The 20730-nt window shown below is 31.8% G+C and overlaps 1 protein-coding gene across 10 annotated transcripts; it reads left to right on the forward strand.

Annotated features, from left to right (window-relative positions):
- The first annotated feature begins 4225 nt into the window (after window positions 1-4225).
- LOC123693062 (extensin-like) lies at window positions 4226-20588 on the forward strand. Of its 10 annotated transcripts, XM_045638000.1 has the most exons (11): window positions 4226-4326; window positions 4568-4674; window positions 7126-7266; window positions 12639-12742; window positions 12884-13048; window positions 16452-16513; window positions 17114-17467; window positions 17866-18061; window positions 18628-18746; window positions 19140-19234; window positions 19842-19980. In XM_045638000.1, the coding sequence occupies exons 3-10, from the start codon at window positions 7145-7147 to the stop codon at window positions 19185-19187; spliced, it is 1170 nt and encodes a 389-aa protein (XP_045493956.1). In that variant the 5' UTR covers window positions 4226-4326; window positions 4568-4674; window positions 7126-7144; the 3' UTR covers window positions 19188-19234; window positions 19842-19980. The 10 variants fall into 10 exon arrangements, with proteins under 10 accessions (XP_045493956.1, XP_045493955.1, XP_045493954.1 ...); XM_045637999.1 differs by lacking the exon at window positions 19140-19234 and having other exon boundaries at window positions 4229-4326; window positions 17117-17467; window positions 19842-20588; XM_045637998.1 differs by lacking the exon at window positions 19140-19234 and having other exon boundaries at window positions 4230-4326; window positions 19842-20588.
- The last annotated feature ends 142 nt before the right edge of the window (window positions 20589-20730 follow it).

Genomic DNA, 20730 nt, shown 5'->3' on the forward strand with positions numbered 1-20730 from the left:
ACGGACAAACTATTGTTTCAATTAATATCCCAATAATTTTAATGAAATTTATCGCGCCACAGACACTCTCCAGGATATAATAACATTACATTAATTAATAAATGAATATTAAACGAGTGGGCAAATTTTCATTTTATTTGAATTGATAAAACTATGTACCTATTTAAAATACCTATAATAAATATTTCATAATTTTAAAATTACGATGTTGTTGCTCTATAAATATTATAGGTAGCCAATAATAATTACATACATTTTGAAAAATGTGTATCCTCATAAAAAATCCATTTCATCAGAAACATCATATTCCTTACACACATATAAAGACAAAAGATAGGAGTTAAGTTAGTAGAGACGATCGATCACTAATACAATAAAAGCAGCGGCGATCCATTCTGCCGGGACCGACTGCACCTTCCCGCACTCTAATTAAAGAAAACATTCGCCAAAGTAGGATAGCAAATAAAACATAGATTTACTATGACAGTTCATATTTATAAGAAGTAAAAACTTACGATATTTTACTATTTTTTTCCATAAATTAAGAATTTATGATGATCTGAATATTTTAACACAACGTTAGGTTGTTGGAATTTGGACTACATTTTATTTATGATTATATAGATCTTCGATTCTAGTAGATACACATGAAGTCAATCAAGGAATGTTACGTTATTTGGCCTTCTTGCAATGCTGTTAACGCTCTCACAGGACTCTACAATTACGAGTATTGATGACATCTTTTATTGCTACAACTTGTTTGAACGTTTTCCCCATTCTACAATAATTATACTGCAAATTCGCAATTATTATTGATCAATAAATGGGAGGGAATCAATATATTGAACTTTTTGTAAAGCTTTAGAAATTACCAAAATATTGATAAAAATCCACTCTTCAAATAATATAAATAAGATAACAATTCACACCCGCTAAAAACCTCTACATTTATGTATACATACGAAGGGGTATCTTACAGTGTAGATGTGAGCATCTATGTCTGAATGGCATGTGTATGTTCTGTACAATCAGTGCAATATATTAATTTTATAAGCATTAAGAACCAATCAATTCTTTTAACCTTTAAACAACTTTTTGAAAAACAGATGATTTGTTGTGTGGGAAAGAAAGGCATACAACTTATATTTTATTTTTTATGTAAAGATATATTTTATTGAAAGGCCTCATGTCGGCTGAGTAATTTATTAGGGTACATAATATAACCTGTTCTTACCTTTTTAGTTAGAAACCCTAAAATGTTTTATTTTCAATTTCTTCCCGACTAGTTGACATTTTTAGAGCTGATATCTTATAGTAAGTACTTTTGCTGTATTAAACCAGTGAACGAAATTCTTGGTAGAGGGCAAGTTACGTCTACGTAAGTTTCTCCTCGTCAATGTGTCAAAACCATGACCCTTAAGTTACGAAATAAAAAACATTATCAATGCCCTTTTTACGCTTGTGTAAAACAAGATAGATATTGAAAGAAAACGACTCCAGTATAACCATTTAAAATATTTATAAAGATGATTTTATACCTATTGTTACACGGCAATAAACATACCTAAGTGATACTAGATACTAAATAATAATAAAATTAAAGCTTACTTATATATTAAAACTTTTATGTAACGCATTAATAAAAAGATGGATAAAACCATTCTGGTGGGGACAAACAGGTAGCACTTCCTATAAAATAAAAGAAAATATGCTATTTGTTTCTTGTATATTCTTCTACTTACCTTGTTACATCCTTGTTTACAAACATCACAAGCTCGTATTTGTTTCCTTTATAATACTATGTTGATTTATAATGGCGATACATACTCATACCTAGCTACCTAGCTAGACCTTTTTTTATCAAAAGGTTATCTAGGTATTTTTATCTTCTTAAGTCTTGTTTATTTTATGTCGTGTACTTTTTTGCACATTTTCTCATTCTCACATCGTAAAAGTTAAAGGTTACTTTTAAGACCAGGCAATATCGCGACAATTGTGAAAATGCTTGTGATCTAATTTTGTATGGACTACGACTTTGACCAGATTCATTTAGCTCCGAAATAATATGTCTTCTAGAAGTGAAAAAGTGTTTGTTTGTTTGCTTAAACGCGCAATTCTCAGAAACTACTGGACCGATTTGAAAAATTCTTTCGCCGTTGGATATGTACGTGAGACAATATTGTACCACGGGAGAAGCCGCGGCAAACTGCAGCCAGTATATTATATTTAGTTGTCATGGATATAAATTCATTAAAGTACATTTCTTATTTATTATTTAATAATTTTAAATCAAATTCTAGGGTTTTTATTTAACACATCCAAAAAATATTCAGGCTGAAACGATTAATTTGGTCGAGGTTAAATCCTAGTGTAATCCTATTAGCTATTTTGATAAGTAAAATGAAGGCTTTGACTGTATAAAAGCTGAGTGCCATTTAAGTGTATTTTGAATTCATAAAACTGTTTTTGACGACACAAATCTAACGGATAGTGATCAAAATGTATGAATAAATCGCTTAGTAACTGCAGCGTGCATTGCGAGCTGTGAGCTGTCATCAAACCTTGAAATTGTTAGCACAGGTTTGCTATAAACACGCTGATACACTTGAAAACATTTCAATTTCATTTCATTGTTTTATCAACGTAATATTATTTAGTGGAATAGAGTTTTTTTTATTTTGTTACTCTCGAAGACATGGATTTATTTTATACTTGACATGTTTTATGTAATAAGCTTCCGCCCGCGACTCCGTCCGCGCGGATGTTGGTCTTCGCGTGGATGGTTTATTTATCCGTTTTGAGTACCTCTGACAATAACATCTTATAAATATCTATTCGACCCAATTCCCAAATACGGCTAGGCCTATAATAATACGCAACGTGTGTTCGCGGTTCTACGGAACAACATCTATGGATAAAACTGAAAAATTAAGATTATTTTTTTTCTACGTATTTTTCCGGGATAAAAAGTATTCTATTTTACGCCCAGGATAATAAGGTATAATTATACCAAGTTTCATCGAAATCGAACCGCTAGTTTTCACGTGATGCCTTCACATACAGACAGACAGACAGACAGACAGACAGACAGACAGACAGACAGACAGACAGACAGACAGACAAAAATTTTTTTAATCACATATTTGGGTTTGGTATCGATCCAGTAACACCCCCTGCTATTTATTTTTTCAATATTTTCAATGTACAGAATTGACCCTTCTACAGATTTATTATATGTATAGATTGCTAGAAACTTAGAATGAACAAACAATTAAACTTAATAGCTTGATGAATCATAATTCATCACAAAATTTGCAATGCTATCCATATATCGCTCCTATACGAGGCAATACTTATCAGTTATCAGTTATTACAGATATATTATGAAACGTATTACGTATCTATTCTTATGAAGATAGTTAATGTAAGAGGATATCAGAAAATAGGAAAATTAAAAATAATAATGTCTCTGGATGGCAATGACCTTCCTATTCAAATCTAAATTTATTTACAGAGACACTTACCTACTTAGTGGAAAAAATGTACTTTTAAATAAAAATATATGTTCGTGTATTAACTGCTTTACATGAAAATCTGTTACAGGGACAGTACCTATGTACGCGGCGCACCTGTTCGCGTGAGTTTTTAGCTAAAAATAACACTATTATTCATATTCGCAATTCTTTCTAAAATTGTAAACAACATTCTTTTGTCTTCAATTTGCAAATTAAATTGCATTACCGTATCTAATGCATAATATATGATGTGTTTCAAAATGTAATGAATGTTTCCAGAGATAGCAAAAATGTTATCACTAATCATGATATATCGTTATTCAACTAACTTGTAGGTTTAAATTAATAAATCTCGTCTCGCCGCATACCTAAGACTAATTTCAAATTAAAATTGTCTGAGTAGTAATAAGAAATGAAATGCACATTGAAAATATGAAGGCATTCAAATCGTCGAATAGAGCAGGCAAGTTTGCGATTCAAACGTCGCAAAATGGAGCAAAAACTTACAGTATTGGGGCGGAAATGGAACAGCGATCGGAGATCAATAACCTCAAAACGAACATAACAGCTTATGGATTAAAACAGAAATGAGAGTGAGTTTTTTTTTTCAAATAAACTAGCTTTTATATAGTAGGTTAAAAATAGACAAAGAATGTTTAATAAATTTCTTATTTATCTCGCGGTGGAAGCGCTAGTTCATTCGGAGACTGGAAGCCGTTGGTATAAGAGATCATCTGTCGCAGCTCATTACAGTCATTAGTGCACAACAGTTTAAGTTCAAGGACTGCCGTAAATCGTTTGTTTGTCTCAGGTAAGTTTGTGACGAAAGAAGGCCACGTGACCATTCCAATTTTACATTGGGTATTTTTAAAAATAAAAATAAATTCGTCAATAACAGAATACCGTGTGGTTAACCTTAACATTACGAAGTAACGTAACATAAATAAATACATTAATTAGCATAGATTACACAGAATCACGCGAAATCTCCGTGAAAACTTTCAAGTGCAATGTAATGTGACTCAATAGCAGTTTTCATGATCATGAAACAGTTCAGGTGAGCTTGCGCACGCCGGCCCGCAGCGTGGGCGCGCCGCCCGCCGTCCTCAGTCAGAGACAGGCCCTGACGCCACTCGCACGATCCGCACCGCCGCATAAGGTACAGACATACACTAAAATGCTCACAGCTTCGCGTAACATTCGCACTAATAAACGCTTTACACTCACGTAAATGTTTTTTATTCGCTTGTCACCTGCCGTCCTCGCAAAACATGCCTAACTTCATGTAGTAATCCATTACATAAATAGAATTGTATTACTCCATGATACTGAAATAGCACGTCTCATTTTCGCTGACGACTCTTTCATCCGTCTGAGAAAGATATTTTCATAATTCCAGTATGTAATGATGTGCTATAAATTACAATCTGTGTAGATTTCAGAGTTACATAAAAAAACTTAGCAAAATAGGTGAAATAATGAATATTAAAATTCATTACAACGAAAGATATCTATATTCCAATAGATACCATTAAAATAATACCTACACATTGTCTTGTCACTAGTGTAATATCTGATTATCATTATAATCTAAAAACATTATAATTATCTATTTTAGATCAATGTTTAGATTTTACGACAGTGTTTTTGTCAACCACGATGACGGAGTTAATAACCTTGTGTTCAAATTTACTTATAATACCTTGAACATTAAAAAATTCCTGATATTCTTAACACATTCGGATCTTTAAGAATCATTCAAACGTGATAAGGATTAGAAATGATGTTCACTTGTGTGTATCAGTCACAATTTGTACCTACCATTTAGTTCATAATCATGCTCTTTAATGCCTATTAATGCAGAATTTTGTGAAAGCATAACAATAATTATCGTTTATAGAAAAAACGACTTATAGGTATGCGAAATGCGTAGAATAATAGAGAAATGTAGCGTGTTCATGAAACTAGCGTTCATTATTATGCGTAAATTTTAATAATATTTCATTCTTTAAACTTTTCAGATTGTAGTTTTTCTAGAAAAATTGTTTGGAATATCTGTATCTCATCACTAGACGCTTTCTTTAAATAGAGCGTGTATCTTTGTGCGATATTACGTACATATATTTTTCTTCTCAGTTTCACCTACGCATCCGTTTTATTTATTATGAACAAAAATTTTAGGCGATAATAAACACGCTTTGTTACAATTTCGTGCGATTTGATCAATTATTAGTTATTTACAGCAAATAATAAAACAATCATTCTTATAATACGAAGTTTTTTTATGCGGATGTATAGTAACGTAAAGTATCTAAAAACATAAAGTATCTTTGAAAGCCGTTTTACTGTTTGTATAAAAATAACATTGTGTTAGACTAATCTTGTATTACATTGTTAATTTTAGATGCGAAATGTCTTCCGCGTCTATTTTACAATTAAATTCCGACGAACACAAATAAATCTGCGCCTAAATTGTTCACACTCGGCTGAAACAGCAGACAGTTTGTTTATATGCAAGACGATTAACAAACCACCTGAATAACTGAATTATCAGCCTTCAGCAAATGTACACCTATTACTAACCTGCTCGCCCAAACATACAGGGCAACCCTACTTTGGAAATATAATTAAAAAATGTCTCTGATTTTTATACATCCGACAAAATTTCAAATTGTAGGTATTGATTCAAAATTTACATATTATCTCACATTCACATTAAATTGCATAGATACGTTCGGAATAAAATATGTATTATAATCTCAAATGTAATAAAAAGAATAGGAATATTACTTAGTACGTGTCATCCTGAAAGATATATTAGGTACAATTACATGGTTAGGCTCTTTACGCGTTAGATATTGAAAAGTTTTTCACAAAGCTAGCTGTCGCATAAACATTATTCGGTAAACATATTATGGCCGTCGTGGTTGGTGACAGGTATAATAAAATCGCAATACGGCGACGAGTTTTGCCTGTAACCCGGGGCACGAATCTTGCACAGCTGTAATAAAATTACCTCATAAGGAGGATACGAAATTGAGACTCCAATTTCTCTTGGAGAGCAGACTGAGATTTTGACAATCAAACAGGCGTTAGGGGCAATAAGGAAAATATTTCGTTAACGTTTAATTGGATAGATTACAGCGACGTCCCCGTTCGAATGGTAGTTCGTGCCTTTGTATACTGCTTATAATAATATATTTGATACATTAAAAATACCTACGCGTCGTGAATGTTCGCACCTCATTAATTTTATGTTGCTGATCATACAACAATTTTAATAGCCATTATTTGGTGAGCATTGTAGCATAGCTTTTTTACAAGCAAACGATATACTTAGGTAGATATAAGTATTCTTGAAATTAAAATGTAGGATAATATTTCTGACTTTTTCTTTATTGCTTCATAAAATATTTTATTCAGTAAAGAAATATAATTTATGAGGCGCAAGATATCTATTTTGCATACAATTTAAATCACAGTATATTTTATAACTTTTATAAAAAAAATTGCGTTAAATAGAAGGTAATTAACTAATTAAGTATGAAATTGTGGTATTATGTCAATTTAATAGAACCCTTTAAAATTTTGAATCATTTTTTAATTTCAGCGCAACGAACGACTTCAAAATGGCCACAGGACCAAAGATTGTACACAAGCAGTTCAACTCTCCCATTGGGCTCTACTCGCAGCAGAACATACAGGAAACCCTCAACAAACACCTTCAGAACCTCGACAATGGCACTGTTGGGTACGTCTTTATTATCTACATAATTACATTTGTTCTTATGACAAAACAAACAGAAATTTCGTAAATAAGACTCATTTCGTCACACATTTTGAAAAGATTCCAAGTTAACAATAACATTTCTTAGTTATTTTTGAAGAATAAAAAAGTAGATATATTTTAACAATAATGTGATATAAATATTAAATAGAGACATTTTATATTGAGGTTTAATTTTTGACATAAAAAAGTAGCTATATAACAATATCTTAATATACATATATAAATCTCGTGTCACAATGTTTGTCCTCAATGGACTCCTAAACCACTCAACCGATTATAATAAAATTCGCACACCATGTGCAGTTCGATCCAACTTGAGAGATAGGATAGTTTAAACATGTAGGTACCACGGGCGAAGCCGGGGCGGACCACTAGTTGTGATATAAATATTTACCAAGAGATATTTTATATTTAGGTTTAATTATAATTGCTTTTATTATGAAGCCTTGTAATAATCGATATCAAAGCCAAGCATTCCCAAGCTAATTCTTAATATGTATATCATAAAGCTCTTCAACCATAATTAATTGAATTATTAAGCCACGCTCTAATGATTGCACGGAATGTAATATACTCAAACACTCAATTAAAACAAGTCGATATTTTAAAATAGACTCGCGTTAGATTTATAAAGAAGTCAATTGGATATTTCAAGTATCTTTAAAATGTCGTTTACACGATAGTATTAGCGCTCATTGAATACTTAGCTATCAATCGATGAAAAAGCGAACGTTGCCAATACGGATGAATCATTCTACTCCGCTTTGTTACATCGACGAGTCATTGTTAATCTTATAATAATTGTGTCATTAGACTAAATTAGACGCCTAAAATTATCTTGAAAACAGGTATATTATATGTTAAACATAATTAATTTACGTAAATAATTTTTTTGAATAAAAGTCCTTTCGCTTGTAAGAAACTCAGGGTCAATAATAATTATAGCGTCAAAAGTCACTTCAATTATTAAGCAAATTCAAAAAATACTGTGTAAAATAAAACAACATTCAACCACATAATTTTAAATTTTAGCATATGTACACATAGCACAATAAATTTCATCGTATTACCTACTTGAGATGTGATGTTGAGTAATTTCAAATCATTATTTTTATATATTTGAGAACCCAGTCCAATATATAATAATTATTGGTCAGCTTTTTTGTACATATTTCCTTAGTTAAAATATGAAATTGTACGTAAAAATATATTTGTTTAAGTTAATTGAAGTATAAATAGTTTTATGTTTGGTTATGATAGATGATTTCGTTAATGTAGAGTTCTAACGTATGACATGTTTTTAGTAGAAAGGTTACCTTATAATTAATTATTTTTATTGACACAAATTGAACATTACCTACGTGACGATGATGTATCGAACTAAGTTTATCTATTATATTAATTTATTTTCCCATTAATTCTGTAATAAATTTAAAAAAAATGCATGTAGTTTATTGTAGATATATTAATATTTAATAATATTTTGCATGTACACAAAAACGCCGACTTACACACAAGAGTAGGAGATAGACACGATTATGGCACAAGGAACAGGAATAGAATTGAAATGCCATTTTTCCGATTAGCTAAAGTTAAAAATTCATTTATGGGTCAAGGTATAGGTACGCTTATACAATAGAATTCCTCTCAATATTAAAGAGTTTAGTAGTTCTAAATTTAAAACTTATATAAAAAATGTACTAATGTAGAGAGCGTACTACAGTATTCAGGAATATATGGACGATAAAGACCCATGGAGGGTTGTCGCGTAAAAACCACAGGACAGTTCTTTGGCATATTATGATATATTATTTATAAGTTAGATATAAGTTACATATTACATATTGACATGATTTTAAAAGAGCAACTATGGAGTTTCTTGCCGATTCTTCTCCATAGATACTGCTTTCCAAATCGGTGGTAAATGTTAAAAATACTTATGTAATGACGATTCGAAAGTGCTACTAAATAGTAGTCTAATTGAATAAATGAATGTTTGAGTTTGAGTTTGAGTTTTATAGGTAATAAATTATTGGGTAGTGGGTAGGTATCAAAAAATTTAAAGTTGATCGATGTAGACTATAAATGCTTTGCAATTAATAGAATAAATACTTTAATAAGTGAGACCACATTTTAAAAACTAAATTAAGGTAAACATGAAACATTCCCTGGATATGTAGGGATGAATTTTTTTTTCTTGATCGTAACAGACGTTTCTCCATAAAATAATTGTAATGGCCATTGACCTTTCTACACTTCCCACTGACATTTACGCAGTTATGTAGCAGTGCGCCAACGATTCATTCCACATTATGCATCAAAGTATACCAAAATAAATGAACGCAGCTTCTAGGTACGTGTTCCGTCTGTTTAGACTTCAGCCGACATAATGATCCCGGACTTATTTAGGTTACGTATAAACGGGATAAATGTTATATTTTCAAATTTACACCCAAATCACGTTTCACAGTAATGCGGCACGTAAATAATAATTGTTATTTTTTGTAAAATTCATAAACATCACAACGAAACGTGATAAATTAGAGAGCTAGATAAAATAAAATAGAAATTCTTACGTCTTAATTTTTTAAAACGCTGATTAAATTTTTTACTTAATAATTTAACTGGAAAGGATTTTACATAAATCAAAAGCAGTACCTATATAAAAATGAACCTAATTAGAATTAATAATAGGACAGTCAAAACGGGGATAGGTAATTAGTTATCAACTAACAATTAACATATCTACCTAGCTTTTACCGGACATTTCCCGACCCAATTAAATGAATTATGCGTGCTTGTAATAAACATAGAATTATATCTAAAATCTCTTGTATAGTAAAATTGCAAGTGAAAAAAAAAGAAATATTTATGTGCGAGTTGCCTTGGATGCAGCGTTGCAGTCGCGCCGGGGCAGTTAAGCGCAATGCGTGTGCGCTACAGACTATTAAACGTAAACAGAAGTAAAGTGTGATATATTTCTATATAATTATATTTAAAAATAATTACCTTTGAACATAGCACCACATTTTCATTTTGTTTATGTTTTGAAAACCTCATTATTGTCTCAGTGTTTACACAAATAACTTTCACGTGTATCATTGTCGGAGCTAAATTTGGCAAAAATTCAGGAGAGTCATACAATCATCGACTGAAATATTTTTATTGCGTTACAAAGAAATTGTTCAGCGTGGCATTCGAGGCACAAACATGGCTTTAACCATCGATTGTGATGAGTAAGTTCTAATTGTGTTTCGTTAAAAATTCAATATATATTTTAATAACATATCAAATAATTAACAACCTTAAATTAAACATTACTGCATAATCAGCTAGTAAAAAATATGCCTAGAGTGGTACTTCTGTTGGTGATAGAGCCTGCATTAAAACCGTTCGTTTAGAATTTAGATGCATTTTCTTATTTAAAATACATTTTATTATAAAAACAGTATTTAGGTACAATTTTTTCCATACAATTTTCATACGGCTTCAGTTGATGCAAACTGTCTGGAAAAAACTTTGAACTGTAGAGCTTCCAAACAATCACCGAAAATAAACTTTTATAGACTTCATAACTTTACTGGTACTATTTTGAAACATGTTCAATAACAATTCATTAATAATATTAAGAGTCGGTAAAGTTATGGCAGAATGTTTTTGAAATTAATATTTGTATTCTAAAGTTAGACTTTCACACATATCTAAGTATATTAACTACGTTATATCCCGGATAAACTCGAAAGTCCATAAAGTACCTACACCGCAAAGTAGCATCGTTTCTTATCGAGACCCGCTCGACATTGACACTTGATCGTGTAACCATATATGGGAAAACGAGGTAAACGTAAGATCGAGTTCCATAATATACACATTACGCACCACAATTTAAATTTCATATAAAAAAAGGATCAAAGTCGGCATTCGGAATTACTTATTCATGTTATGTGTAGGTAAATTATTTAAAATTAAAATGCATCTCAACGAATTATTGTTCTTTCAAATGTGAAATGAACTTATTATGACGATTATAATTTATTTAAATAAAGCATCTTGTTGTTTTGGTATTTTTGGTTTGGCCTACATAACATTCTAAATTTAGTTTCGCAAAACATTTAACTTCATAAAGTACGTACCTAGGTGCAAGATTTACTTTTGGTAAACTTAACTTAATTTTGAATGTTAAACTTTCTTCAAAAGTGTTCAAAATATTATAAAATTACGTGAGATCATCTAGATTCGTTTGCGAGAGCATCAAGTCTGTTGATATAGAAACCGAGTCAAAGTAATACATCTCTATCAAACTCTGCGCCAGGCCTTCGTTTATTTACTTCATTCTAAATAAAAGTATTCCTATTAATAGCTATTTATATTAATAGCATGTCATATGAATAAAAATAAGATAATAAATATCAAATAAGCAGTTATGCAGGTTTGTCCCATATAAAACCGACTAATAATAAATTATGCACTACCTGAATAGGTAAGTATTTATTCATGGTTGTTCATAGTACGAGTAAGTTTACGTGTTCATATTAATTAAAATGTTACAAACAATTGAACAAGAAATATTTTTAAATATGACAGTCACGTCATTATTTCCTTTTGCGATAGCATGAAAGGACTTTTTTTAATCAGAAATCAAAAACAAAATAAAATCTAAATTACCTAGCAACTGTTGGATTTGTTTAGAAATTATTATTACAAATAGGTACTTAGATAAAATAAAATCATATGTTTAACTTAAAACATAGCTATAAATTAAAATGGTAGGCAGTAAGTACGTAAATTCATCTCTAATACCTATCTGGATATTTTTTCACCGCTGTTTAAAAATTGATTGAATTATAATTAAACGTCGGTAAAAGAATATCAAATTAAACGTACTTCTATAAACTTTTAAAGTACCTTGGGCCAGTTTGATTGTCTGTTTATAGGTATATATTTAATTTATTAGCAATTACAAAAGGTTTTGTCTGTAGCCCCTCAGTGATCGACACAATTCGCGAGTGAAACACAATCAGAACGAAGTTAGCTCTTACGCTTTGTCACAACTTCTTGCGCCCATTTCTCACGATGAGTTTCCTATATCACTTAAATAAAGTTTATGTTTTTGCGATTGACTTTCTGAACACCAATGGAAATTGATTCATTGGGTAAACGGAGAAAGTTAGCTAAGGGAAAACAGCGATAATTAAATTTCTAAGCTTATTATCTACTTTTAATTGAGTTATGGTGTATAATATTTTGAAACTGCGACATTGTTTTCATGTTACCATGATATTTACATCAATAGACTTAATATCGATAAAACTAAGATAATGTATTTTTTCCAGCATCGACTTCCACAACCCCACAACAGAAAAGCCAGCGAATCTTGCCAACTCAGCTGTCCTCCGTATGTTGGAAGAGGAGGAACGAAACAGAAAAGGTTATCCCAGTAAGTACCTACCTATTTGTTTTAAATATCACAGACTTGTAGAGTTTATATTTTTTACTGTGTTTGAAGGTTAAACATTGTGAGAGGATATTCAAATTATTGTTACTGGCATGTTAACGCTTATATCCATTGCTTTGCCAGAACTAGACCCCACCCAAGTCCAGGCGATTTTGGAGAACTTGGAACGCGTGAAGCACCGTTTTGACAACTTTTGGCCTCCGCGAAGTAAGAAACCAACTCGTTGTTGGGACGGTCAACTCAACTCCACTTCCTATATTTACCCTGAGTTTATGAAGGCTACCAAAGGTACCCTTGGTAGTGATGAACTAGCTTCCATACTCAGTTAAAAGGTCACAAGCATCGCATAATTTTTATTATAAATACGCCATATTGGAATGAGTAACTCAAATAAGCCTGCATATAATCCACATTAGGCCGTTCTCTTCAATAAACATACAATAATGTCATAGTAGATTGTATTTCATACAATCATTATCATAGATATAACATAATATGTCTCATGTTATTATTAATTTGTACAAACCTACTTAAGAGTCTGCAATGTTGCATGGTGTTTTTTAAACATCATTATAAATTGGTTTTAAAAAAAGATTTTATAAATAGATTAGTTAAAATTTTAAAAACACATTTGAATATCTTTATTCAATTTAATAAAATGTTTTATTTTTAACATAACATGACAGTGTCTTCTAAAAATTTAAAATCCTTAGTTTATATAAAATATATATCGCCGTAATATAATTTGACTGGAAGACAAAATAAGGCTTCATTTTGTTATTTTCCATTGATATTAAAAATAATTTCTGTTGGCGAAAAGATCAAAGATACCTTAGCATTTATATTCTGAATGATTAATGAAGCTAAATCCAAATACCTACTTACTTATAATGTATCTATAAATAAACTTTGCAATCATATCAATTGAGACAAAAAATTCAATGAGAAAATATATATTTAACGTGAAGAGGAATTTTATCTCCATAGAAACATTATCTTTATTTTATAGATAAAATAATTTGGTTTATTTTAAATAATTACGTTAGTAGGGACAGTAGTCACGAATGTTTGTATCATTCGTACACTGTACGTGTACGTGTAATTTTCAGTTTATATTGAAAAAAAAAAACATTTTCCAATTTCGTCCTATACTTGTGAGTTTGCGTATTCGTGCGGATATGATTGACCCGCATTAGATTAAAATAACGCGGCTTTGTGGGAAAAGTTCTTGCGAAAATTCCTAATAAGTGCTTCGTTATGACTTATGGTACAATTGGATATTGGACATTGACTAAAATGTTCATTGTCTGTACTTGTATAGTTTTACATAAAACTTGAATAGGTAGATGAAGAGGAATTTACTTGGAACCTAACTTACGTTGGAAATAAGACATAATTTTATGTTTAGAAAGATAAAGTACTTTCTAATTCAATAATGGATTCTTGTTTTGTTTTGGAATAAAAATTAAAATTGTTGTTCGTGTATGATAAGTACTAGTTAGTTAAGTATACAGGTACTTAATAGATACTTATTTCGTATTTTAAATTCCATGATGACCCTGAACAATGTATTGAGAATAATAAAAAAGTGTTTGTTTGACGCAACCAGTAACTATTTCGGGTGACTCGGAGTCCACATTCGCGGGCACTTCATGAATCAACATCTAATATTAAACACAGGGAAAGATGCATGCGCCGAATGACTATCTCAGCTTCGATTCGTGAACACTGAAACACTTATATCACACCTATTTGCCTACACATCGAAAATGTTTTCATCAATATCAGTTGATATTGAAATTGTAGTCAAATTGTTCGATTCAGGCACACCAGTGGGTAAAAGACAAAATTCATAACTTAAGTACATTAACACGATACACGACTCTACTTCTTTGCACTACCTAACTAACATAGCAACTAACGCAATAAGGAACTTGAAGCCTCGCCCTATCGTAGTTAAACATATTTATGACATTCGCATGAATTTAAATTGTTACATTTTAAGATAATATTCCAATTATTCTTGTTATACAATTACCAATGTAGCGCTGACAAATTGGAAAAAGTCGTCAATATTTTATTATTGTTCTCGCCGTCATAAGATGAATCAGTGTTGATTTGGTGCCAATGTATTATCAGAACAGCTAGACACGCTGACTCTACTTATGATTGTGAAATATTAAAATGCAATATACGCATGACACAGAATAAACATGCTGCAAAATGAGAAGCTATACGTTTACCTAATAATTTATCATCCCTAATTCATTTTATAAAGAAGGGGACTTTCTTGCTCTATCTATTAGGGCCGTTAATGTTTCTACGGTCGCGGTCGTTACAACTTATTATCAGATAACAGGAAGAAATTATTATTAGAAGATTACTGCGACGTCAATGTTATAATGATTTATTATTTATTAGATATCTATTATAGATATTAATATATGGCTAGTTTAGGAAGAAATGTAACCAAATAATAATATTAATAGTTTAAACATCTCTCGTGAATATGATATAAAAACTACCTACCTATTATGACTTTGGTCAGTAAATAGTTTTATATAGCATGCATGTATTTGTTTATAATTAATATAATATAATGAGCAATATAATCGGCTTTCAAAGCCATACTAAATCGTTATGTAAAATATATTTATAGAGAAATCAGTTAGGTACAACCATGGTGCAACTTACAAGCATGTATTAATATGTTTAAAACACCTTGTTGCTATTTCGAATCCAGCATTTGTTTGAAGTCAAGGTTTAAAGAGTAATACGGTTTCGATAAAACTGGAATGATAGACAGAGATAGCTACCTACCTTTATATTTGTAATCTTAAAATAATATGCAGAAGTCAATAGTCATTCACGCACCTACACACCTGGCAATCGAGCCAAGTAGTCGGATAGTCCTTACTAGATCGTGGCAGGAACCACTTGCGCTATAGGTACCACAACCCACATATTTATTATATTCGTGAGTTTCATACACTACTATACAATTTACACTTCAACCAGATTTTCATTTTTAATTTTTGTATTTCGCAGCCTCTACTAATTCTTAATTTTTTTACGTGATTTAATCAATTTAATTAGAATCTTAACTAAGTCTTTTTACTTATACTAATAAGTTTACATAATCGATAGTAACAAATTGCTACGGAGACAGATAAGGTTTCAGGAGTTTAATTTTCCTCCATTTGATTTTGTTTTTGATAAACCTAACAACCATAAACTACACTTACAATCAATCTGTTTACTCTACAATTAAATTCAACCCTTCAAATAAAACAAGGAATCTTCGAAGTATGAATAAATAGGTAATATGGTATTTAATGAAACACCTATCAGTTTATACTTTAATTATTTTATCTAATTATTGTTGAGTGGGTAGTTAAATACGATAAATAGTAGGTACCTACTATGTGAATGTGTACTATGTCGTATAATATAGAGGAGGTTGGAGGAAAAGATTTTGTTGAACTTCACGAGTTTTAATCTGGAAAGTAATTCTAGTTTTAATTTGCTGGCAAATTGCCAATACCTCGGTGGCCAGGCTTATTTACAGCGGAATGTGTCATAATAATTGTCCCGAAGTGTTGAATACTGAACCTTGTGGTCTGAAATAGTTTGCGGCGATAATCTCTCTGATCTCTGAGATAAGTTTCGTATAAAAGTAAATTTGTTGCAGACCAGAAAAAAGTAGTGTGGCCGCCAACCCCCGAAACGAACGGATATCACCAGTCGCAACAGGTAACTAAAGCTCAATTACATCTACTGTAAATATATTTTAATTTAGCCTGCACATAGCAACGCTCACATTATAATGCGCTTGGTAGAGTCGCTTGGAAATCATTATGCATGTAAATATATATTTTACATTTATTGAATAATAGTTACGACTGTATTTATTTATATATATGTAATATATACCTAGTATGCCTACACTTTATAATTAACTTTCTTATTATTAGTTTTATTTCGTTTGAAAAAGGTAAATCGTATGAAATATTCAAAAAACAAATTTCCAACTTTAAGGCTTAGACACGAAAACGTTCAAGTTTTATATAGTTTTGAACCTTCTACTTATAAGACATTCAAACCATTCATGAGTTCATTATCTGGTTAATTTAAAAAAAAAAATGTTGTACAGAGCTTTATAAGTAGTTACCTACCTAAATATTAGTTACCTTTAGCTGTTAAGATACATGAAAGGGAGCCTTTTTAAAAACTTTTAATTTGTTGACGTATTTTACAAAGGAAGAACTCTATTTCATCGATCACTGATTCTAAAACATATTCAGAATGTATAAGCTAGCAACGTAGACAGTCCTTTTTTGTTACTTTTCTCAGCAGCAGAGCCCAGCGTTCTACAACAACGCGCAACACTCTCCGTCACAGCCGCAATATTCGCCACAATCCTCTGTCCAACCGGCACAGCCCTCGTACCAAGCGCCTTACCAAACCCAACCACAATCCCAGTCCTACTTGAACCAAGCGCCTCAACCCCAATCGGGTTTCTGTGAAGGCCGCCGTCAGGAAACTACAGGGTTAAGCAAATTAATCCCAGTTGGGCCCGGTGTGACCGCCGCTCCCCTATCTCCCACATATCGCCAGGTCCCCACAGGTCCGCTGTCCCCGTCTGCACAACCCTATCGCCAGCAGCAAAGCCGTTGGGCGCCCGTACCAGCTCCTATTTCACCTCAGGTAGTAATCACGCGCGCTAACAACAGCTTTTTCTATCATCAATCAATACACCTACTTAGTAGGTATTAGAATGTAGGTATATCTAATATAAACCATATTAATATTTCATCTCGCCAGTATTGTACAATTTATACACTTTCATTCATTTTCAGCTTCAATAAAAAATTCTGATGCCTCTTTCTGACACTTTAGGCAACTAATATCACACTCGAAGATCACAACCATACACTTTGAGCAATCATAATGTTTGTAAATATTGTAGAAATAAAATAACAACGGATTTAATTTGATTTGAGTAACTTTAAAATGTGATTATTCATCGTAAAGAAAAAAAAATGGTCATGTTGTTGTTGTACCTACATGAACTCGTAACTAATTTACAACTATAATATCTACAGCCAAGCAACCAGAAGCCCCAGTTCTCACCACAGTCGCAGTACTCGCCGCAGCCTCAATACTCGGAGCCCGCTTACCAACCTCCCCAGAGGCACTTCGAGCCACCGCCGACTACCATCACCCTTCGCCCACAACAACCCGTTCACCAGTCACCTTCGCCGGTGTTCGCTAGTCAACCCGCAGCAGCGTCTTTCCAAGGTACGTTCTTTTATACATTAAAAAGATTGCAAAACTTTCTAGTGATTGTTCATTATAAAGCGTTACCTACTCGTTTTGTTCAGTCCTTTGCTATCGCTGCGTTAGATTTCTTATTTTCTTTGTTATTTTCGCGGTGAAAAAAAATCGAGCAAATTAATCACCGACATAACTAGGTATATTTTATAACAATGCCACTAGTTTCATTACCCTATTCAGTCTAGAAAAATAATGTTTAGTGCATAAAAATACAAGCATTATTCGTAATAGAGAAACGAAACCATATATTTTTAAAGGTTTTAAAAACCTCATTCTTAAGCTGTAAAAGCACGTAACAATACAATGTGTATGTTAATATATTATTTTAAAAGTGCTTTTTTTTACGTTTCTTCACAGCTTAAGACAAGATTACACGTAAAAGCTTTTATGATGCATTCGAAAAATTGTCAGAAGTTTACGACCATCATAATGAATAACACTTTACCTACGAACACAAACATATAGAAAAATATTAAAAGCAGAAGAAGTTAAAATTTATTTTATTTATCTTACTTACGAATTTTTTTCAGGAGGCATCAACATGAGAGGCGATACAAAATGGCCCCCACAATCTGTGAAGGAAGCAGTCGCAGCCGAAAACGAGGCCCGAAGGCAGTTGGCCAAAGGCCCTGCCTGCAGACCTCGCAAGGTATGTTCACATTATTGTTAGAAATAAATGCCGTATTGGCTTAGTTTCTTTTGAGAAATTTTCAAAAATATTTCAGGATTTTCATTTCTTGTAGATACAATCTCATTAACATTTGACATTAAATTTTACAGTCCGCTGCATGTATTTATCCCCAGATTTACTTAAGTATGACATATTTGATGCAACTAGCTTTATCCTTTTGTGTTTTTTTTATAAATACTAACTATATTATATTATTTAAATATAGGTATTACATATTAGTTATTATAACACACGTCACACACTTCAGACATTCCGTGTGTACCATTTTTAAATTGTACCAAGTAAATCAAACATAAAAGCAACAGCCTATTGGAGACTTCGCGAAGCTGACTAGACCGTTGTCTGTTTTAGCTGCGACAATATTCACTTGCCGAATTGCTTGCCATGAACGAGGTGTAGACGCCTGTTCTGTACGCTCGGTACATGCCGGATTTTAATGACGTTTTGTAAGTGATCCTGTGGATAGTGTAGTGTAGTCAAAATAATAATAACTAGCTAAAAGCTATCCACAATTGATTAGTAGTTCTTAGCCGAGATCACCTAACGCGTTAAGAGCAGCCTACGCATTATTTTACGATCATTGGAACAAGTAATTGACTAAAAAGCTAAAAATACTAGTTTCATATTCTTATTTCTATTTTTATTGCTTAGCATCTTAAGATGTGCATGAAATAAACGTAGCATTCATATAACGTTAAGTAGTTAGTGAAGTAATGTCATGCACTAATCAACATGCAATTTTTAATTATTGAATTGTACCTTCGTATCGATGGTGATCACTGATCAGCCTAGCTGCCAATAAAGATCCATTCAACTGCAATACAGCTAGGAATATTGTACTTTAGTTTTTAGAGAGACTGAAATCCGTGTACCAATATTAATATTTGAATTCCGCATTGTAATGAAGTTGAGTTTAACATTTCAGAATATTGTACGTACAAGGATTCTTGCAAATTTTTTCTACTTATACATAGTTAAGTACGAACGGCAATACATAAAAACACACTTTCGTTAATATTTAATTTGCCATTTAACAATGAACTGTAATTTCAGGTACAAAAGGACTACAGTAACTTCTTCTCGCAGCATGCCCTGAACCACAGCTACACCAGCTACCGCGTGCCGCCCGGCACACAGCACTATGATGACCACTCGGGCCGATCGTCCTATTAACTAAATTATATTAACTATTTATATGAGCGTCGTTTAGACTATGAGGAATAAGCCTCGCGGAATTTAGAAACATCTCATATCAATCATGCCTCATCTGTCTTTGTTAAGACTACATCAGTCGCTTGAAGAAACATCAGAAGTATACCGCACTGATCGGAGCTCGAGTACTTGTATGGACTTTACGAATCATTAAAGTCCATGGGCATGTACCGAATATTTTTCATTATATTCAGTACTTTATTTTAGAAATAATTTATTTTTACGTATATCATTAATTATAATTAAGTTCATTTTCGCCTGAAGTAAACAAACATTTTTACACATTATCGTTCAATAATTATACCTCCATAAATTGTGTCTACTTGAATACGAACATTATATTTTTGTGTCAATGTGCGGCTTTAAAGTTACGATTGTTTTATATTGCTTCTAATGCTTTTAACATAAAATTCCAACTGAATATTGAATGCGAATATAATAATCAAATAGAACATAAAAATTTAAATCTATTATTGGCTAAGCTTAAGTGTACGTACCTAGTCACGAATATTACGTCAAATTATTTTGTATATAAAATTTTGTATTTCATTATTTAATTTTTTGTAATGAAATAAAAAATAAAACACATGAACTTGTATTTTTTACTCCCTCCTCACTCCTCACTCCTCACAGCTTATAAGATAAAAAGAGAAATTTTAATATGAGCATAATCATCTAACTGTATAAAAAATAAATAAATACCTGATATATAAAGTAATAAAAATACGTT

Source organism: Colias croceus, chromosome 7, assembly GCF_905220415.1.
Source record: "Colias croceus chromosome 7, ilColCroc2.1".
Lineage (NCBI taxonomy): Eukaryota > Metazoa > Arthropoda > Insecta > Lepidoptera > Pieridae > Colias > Colias croceus.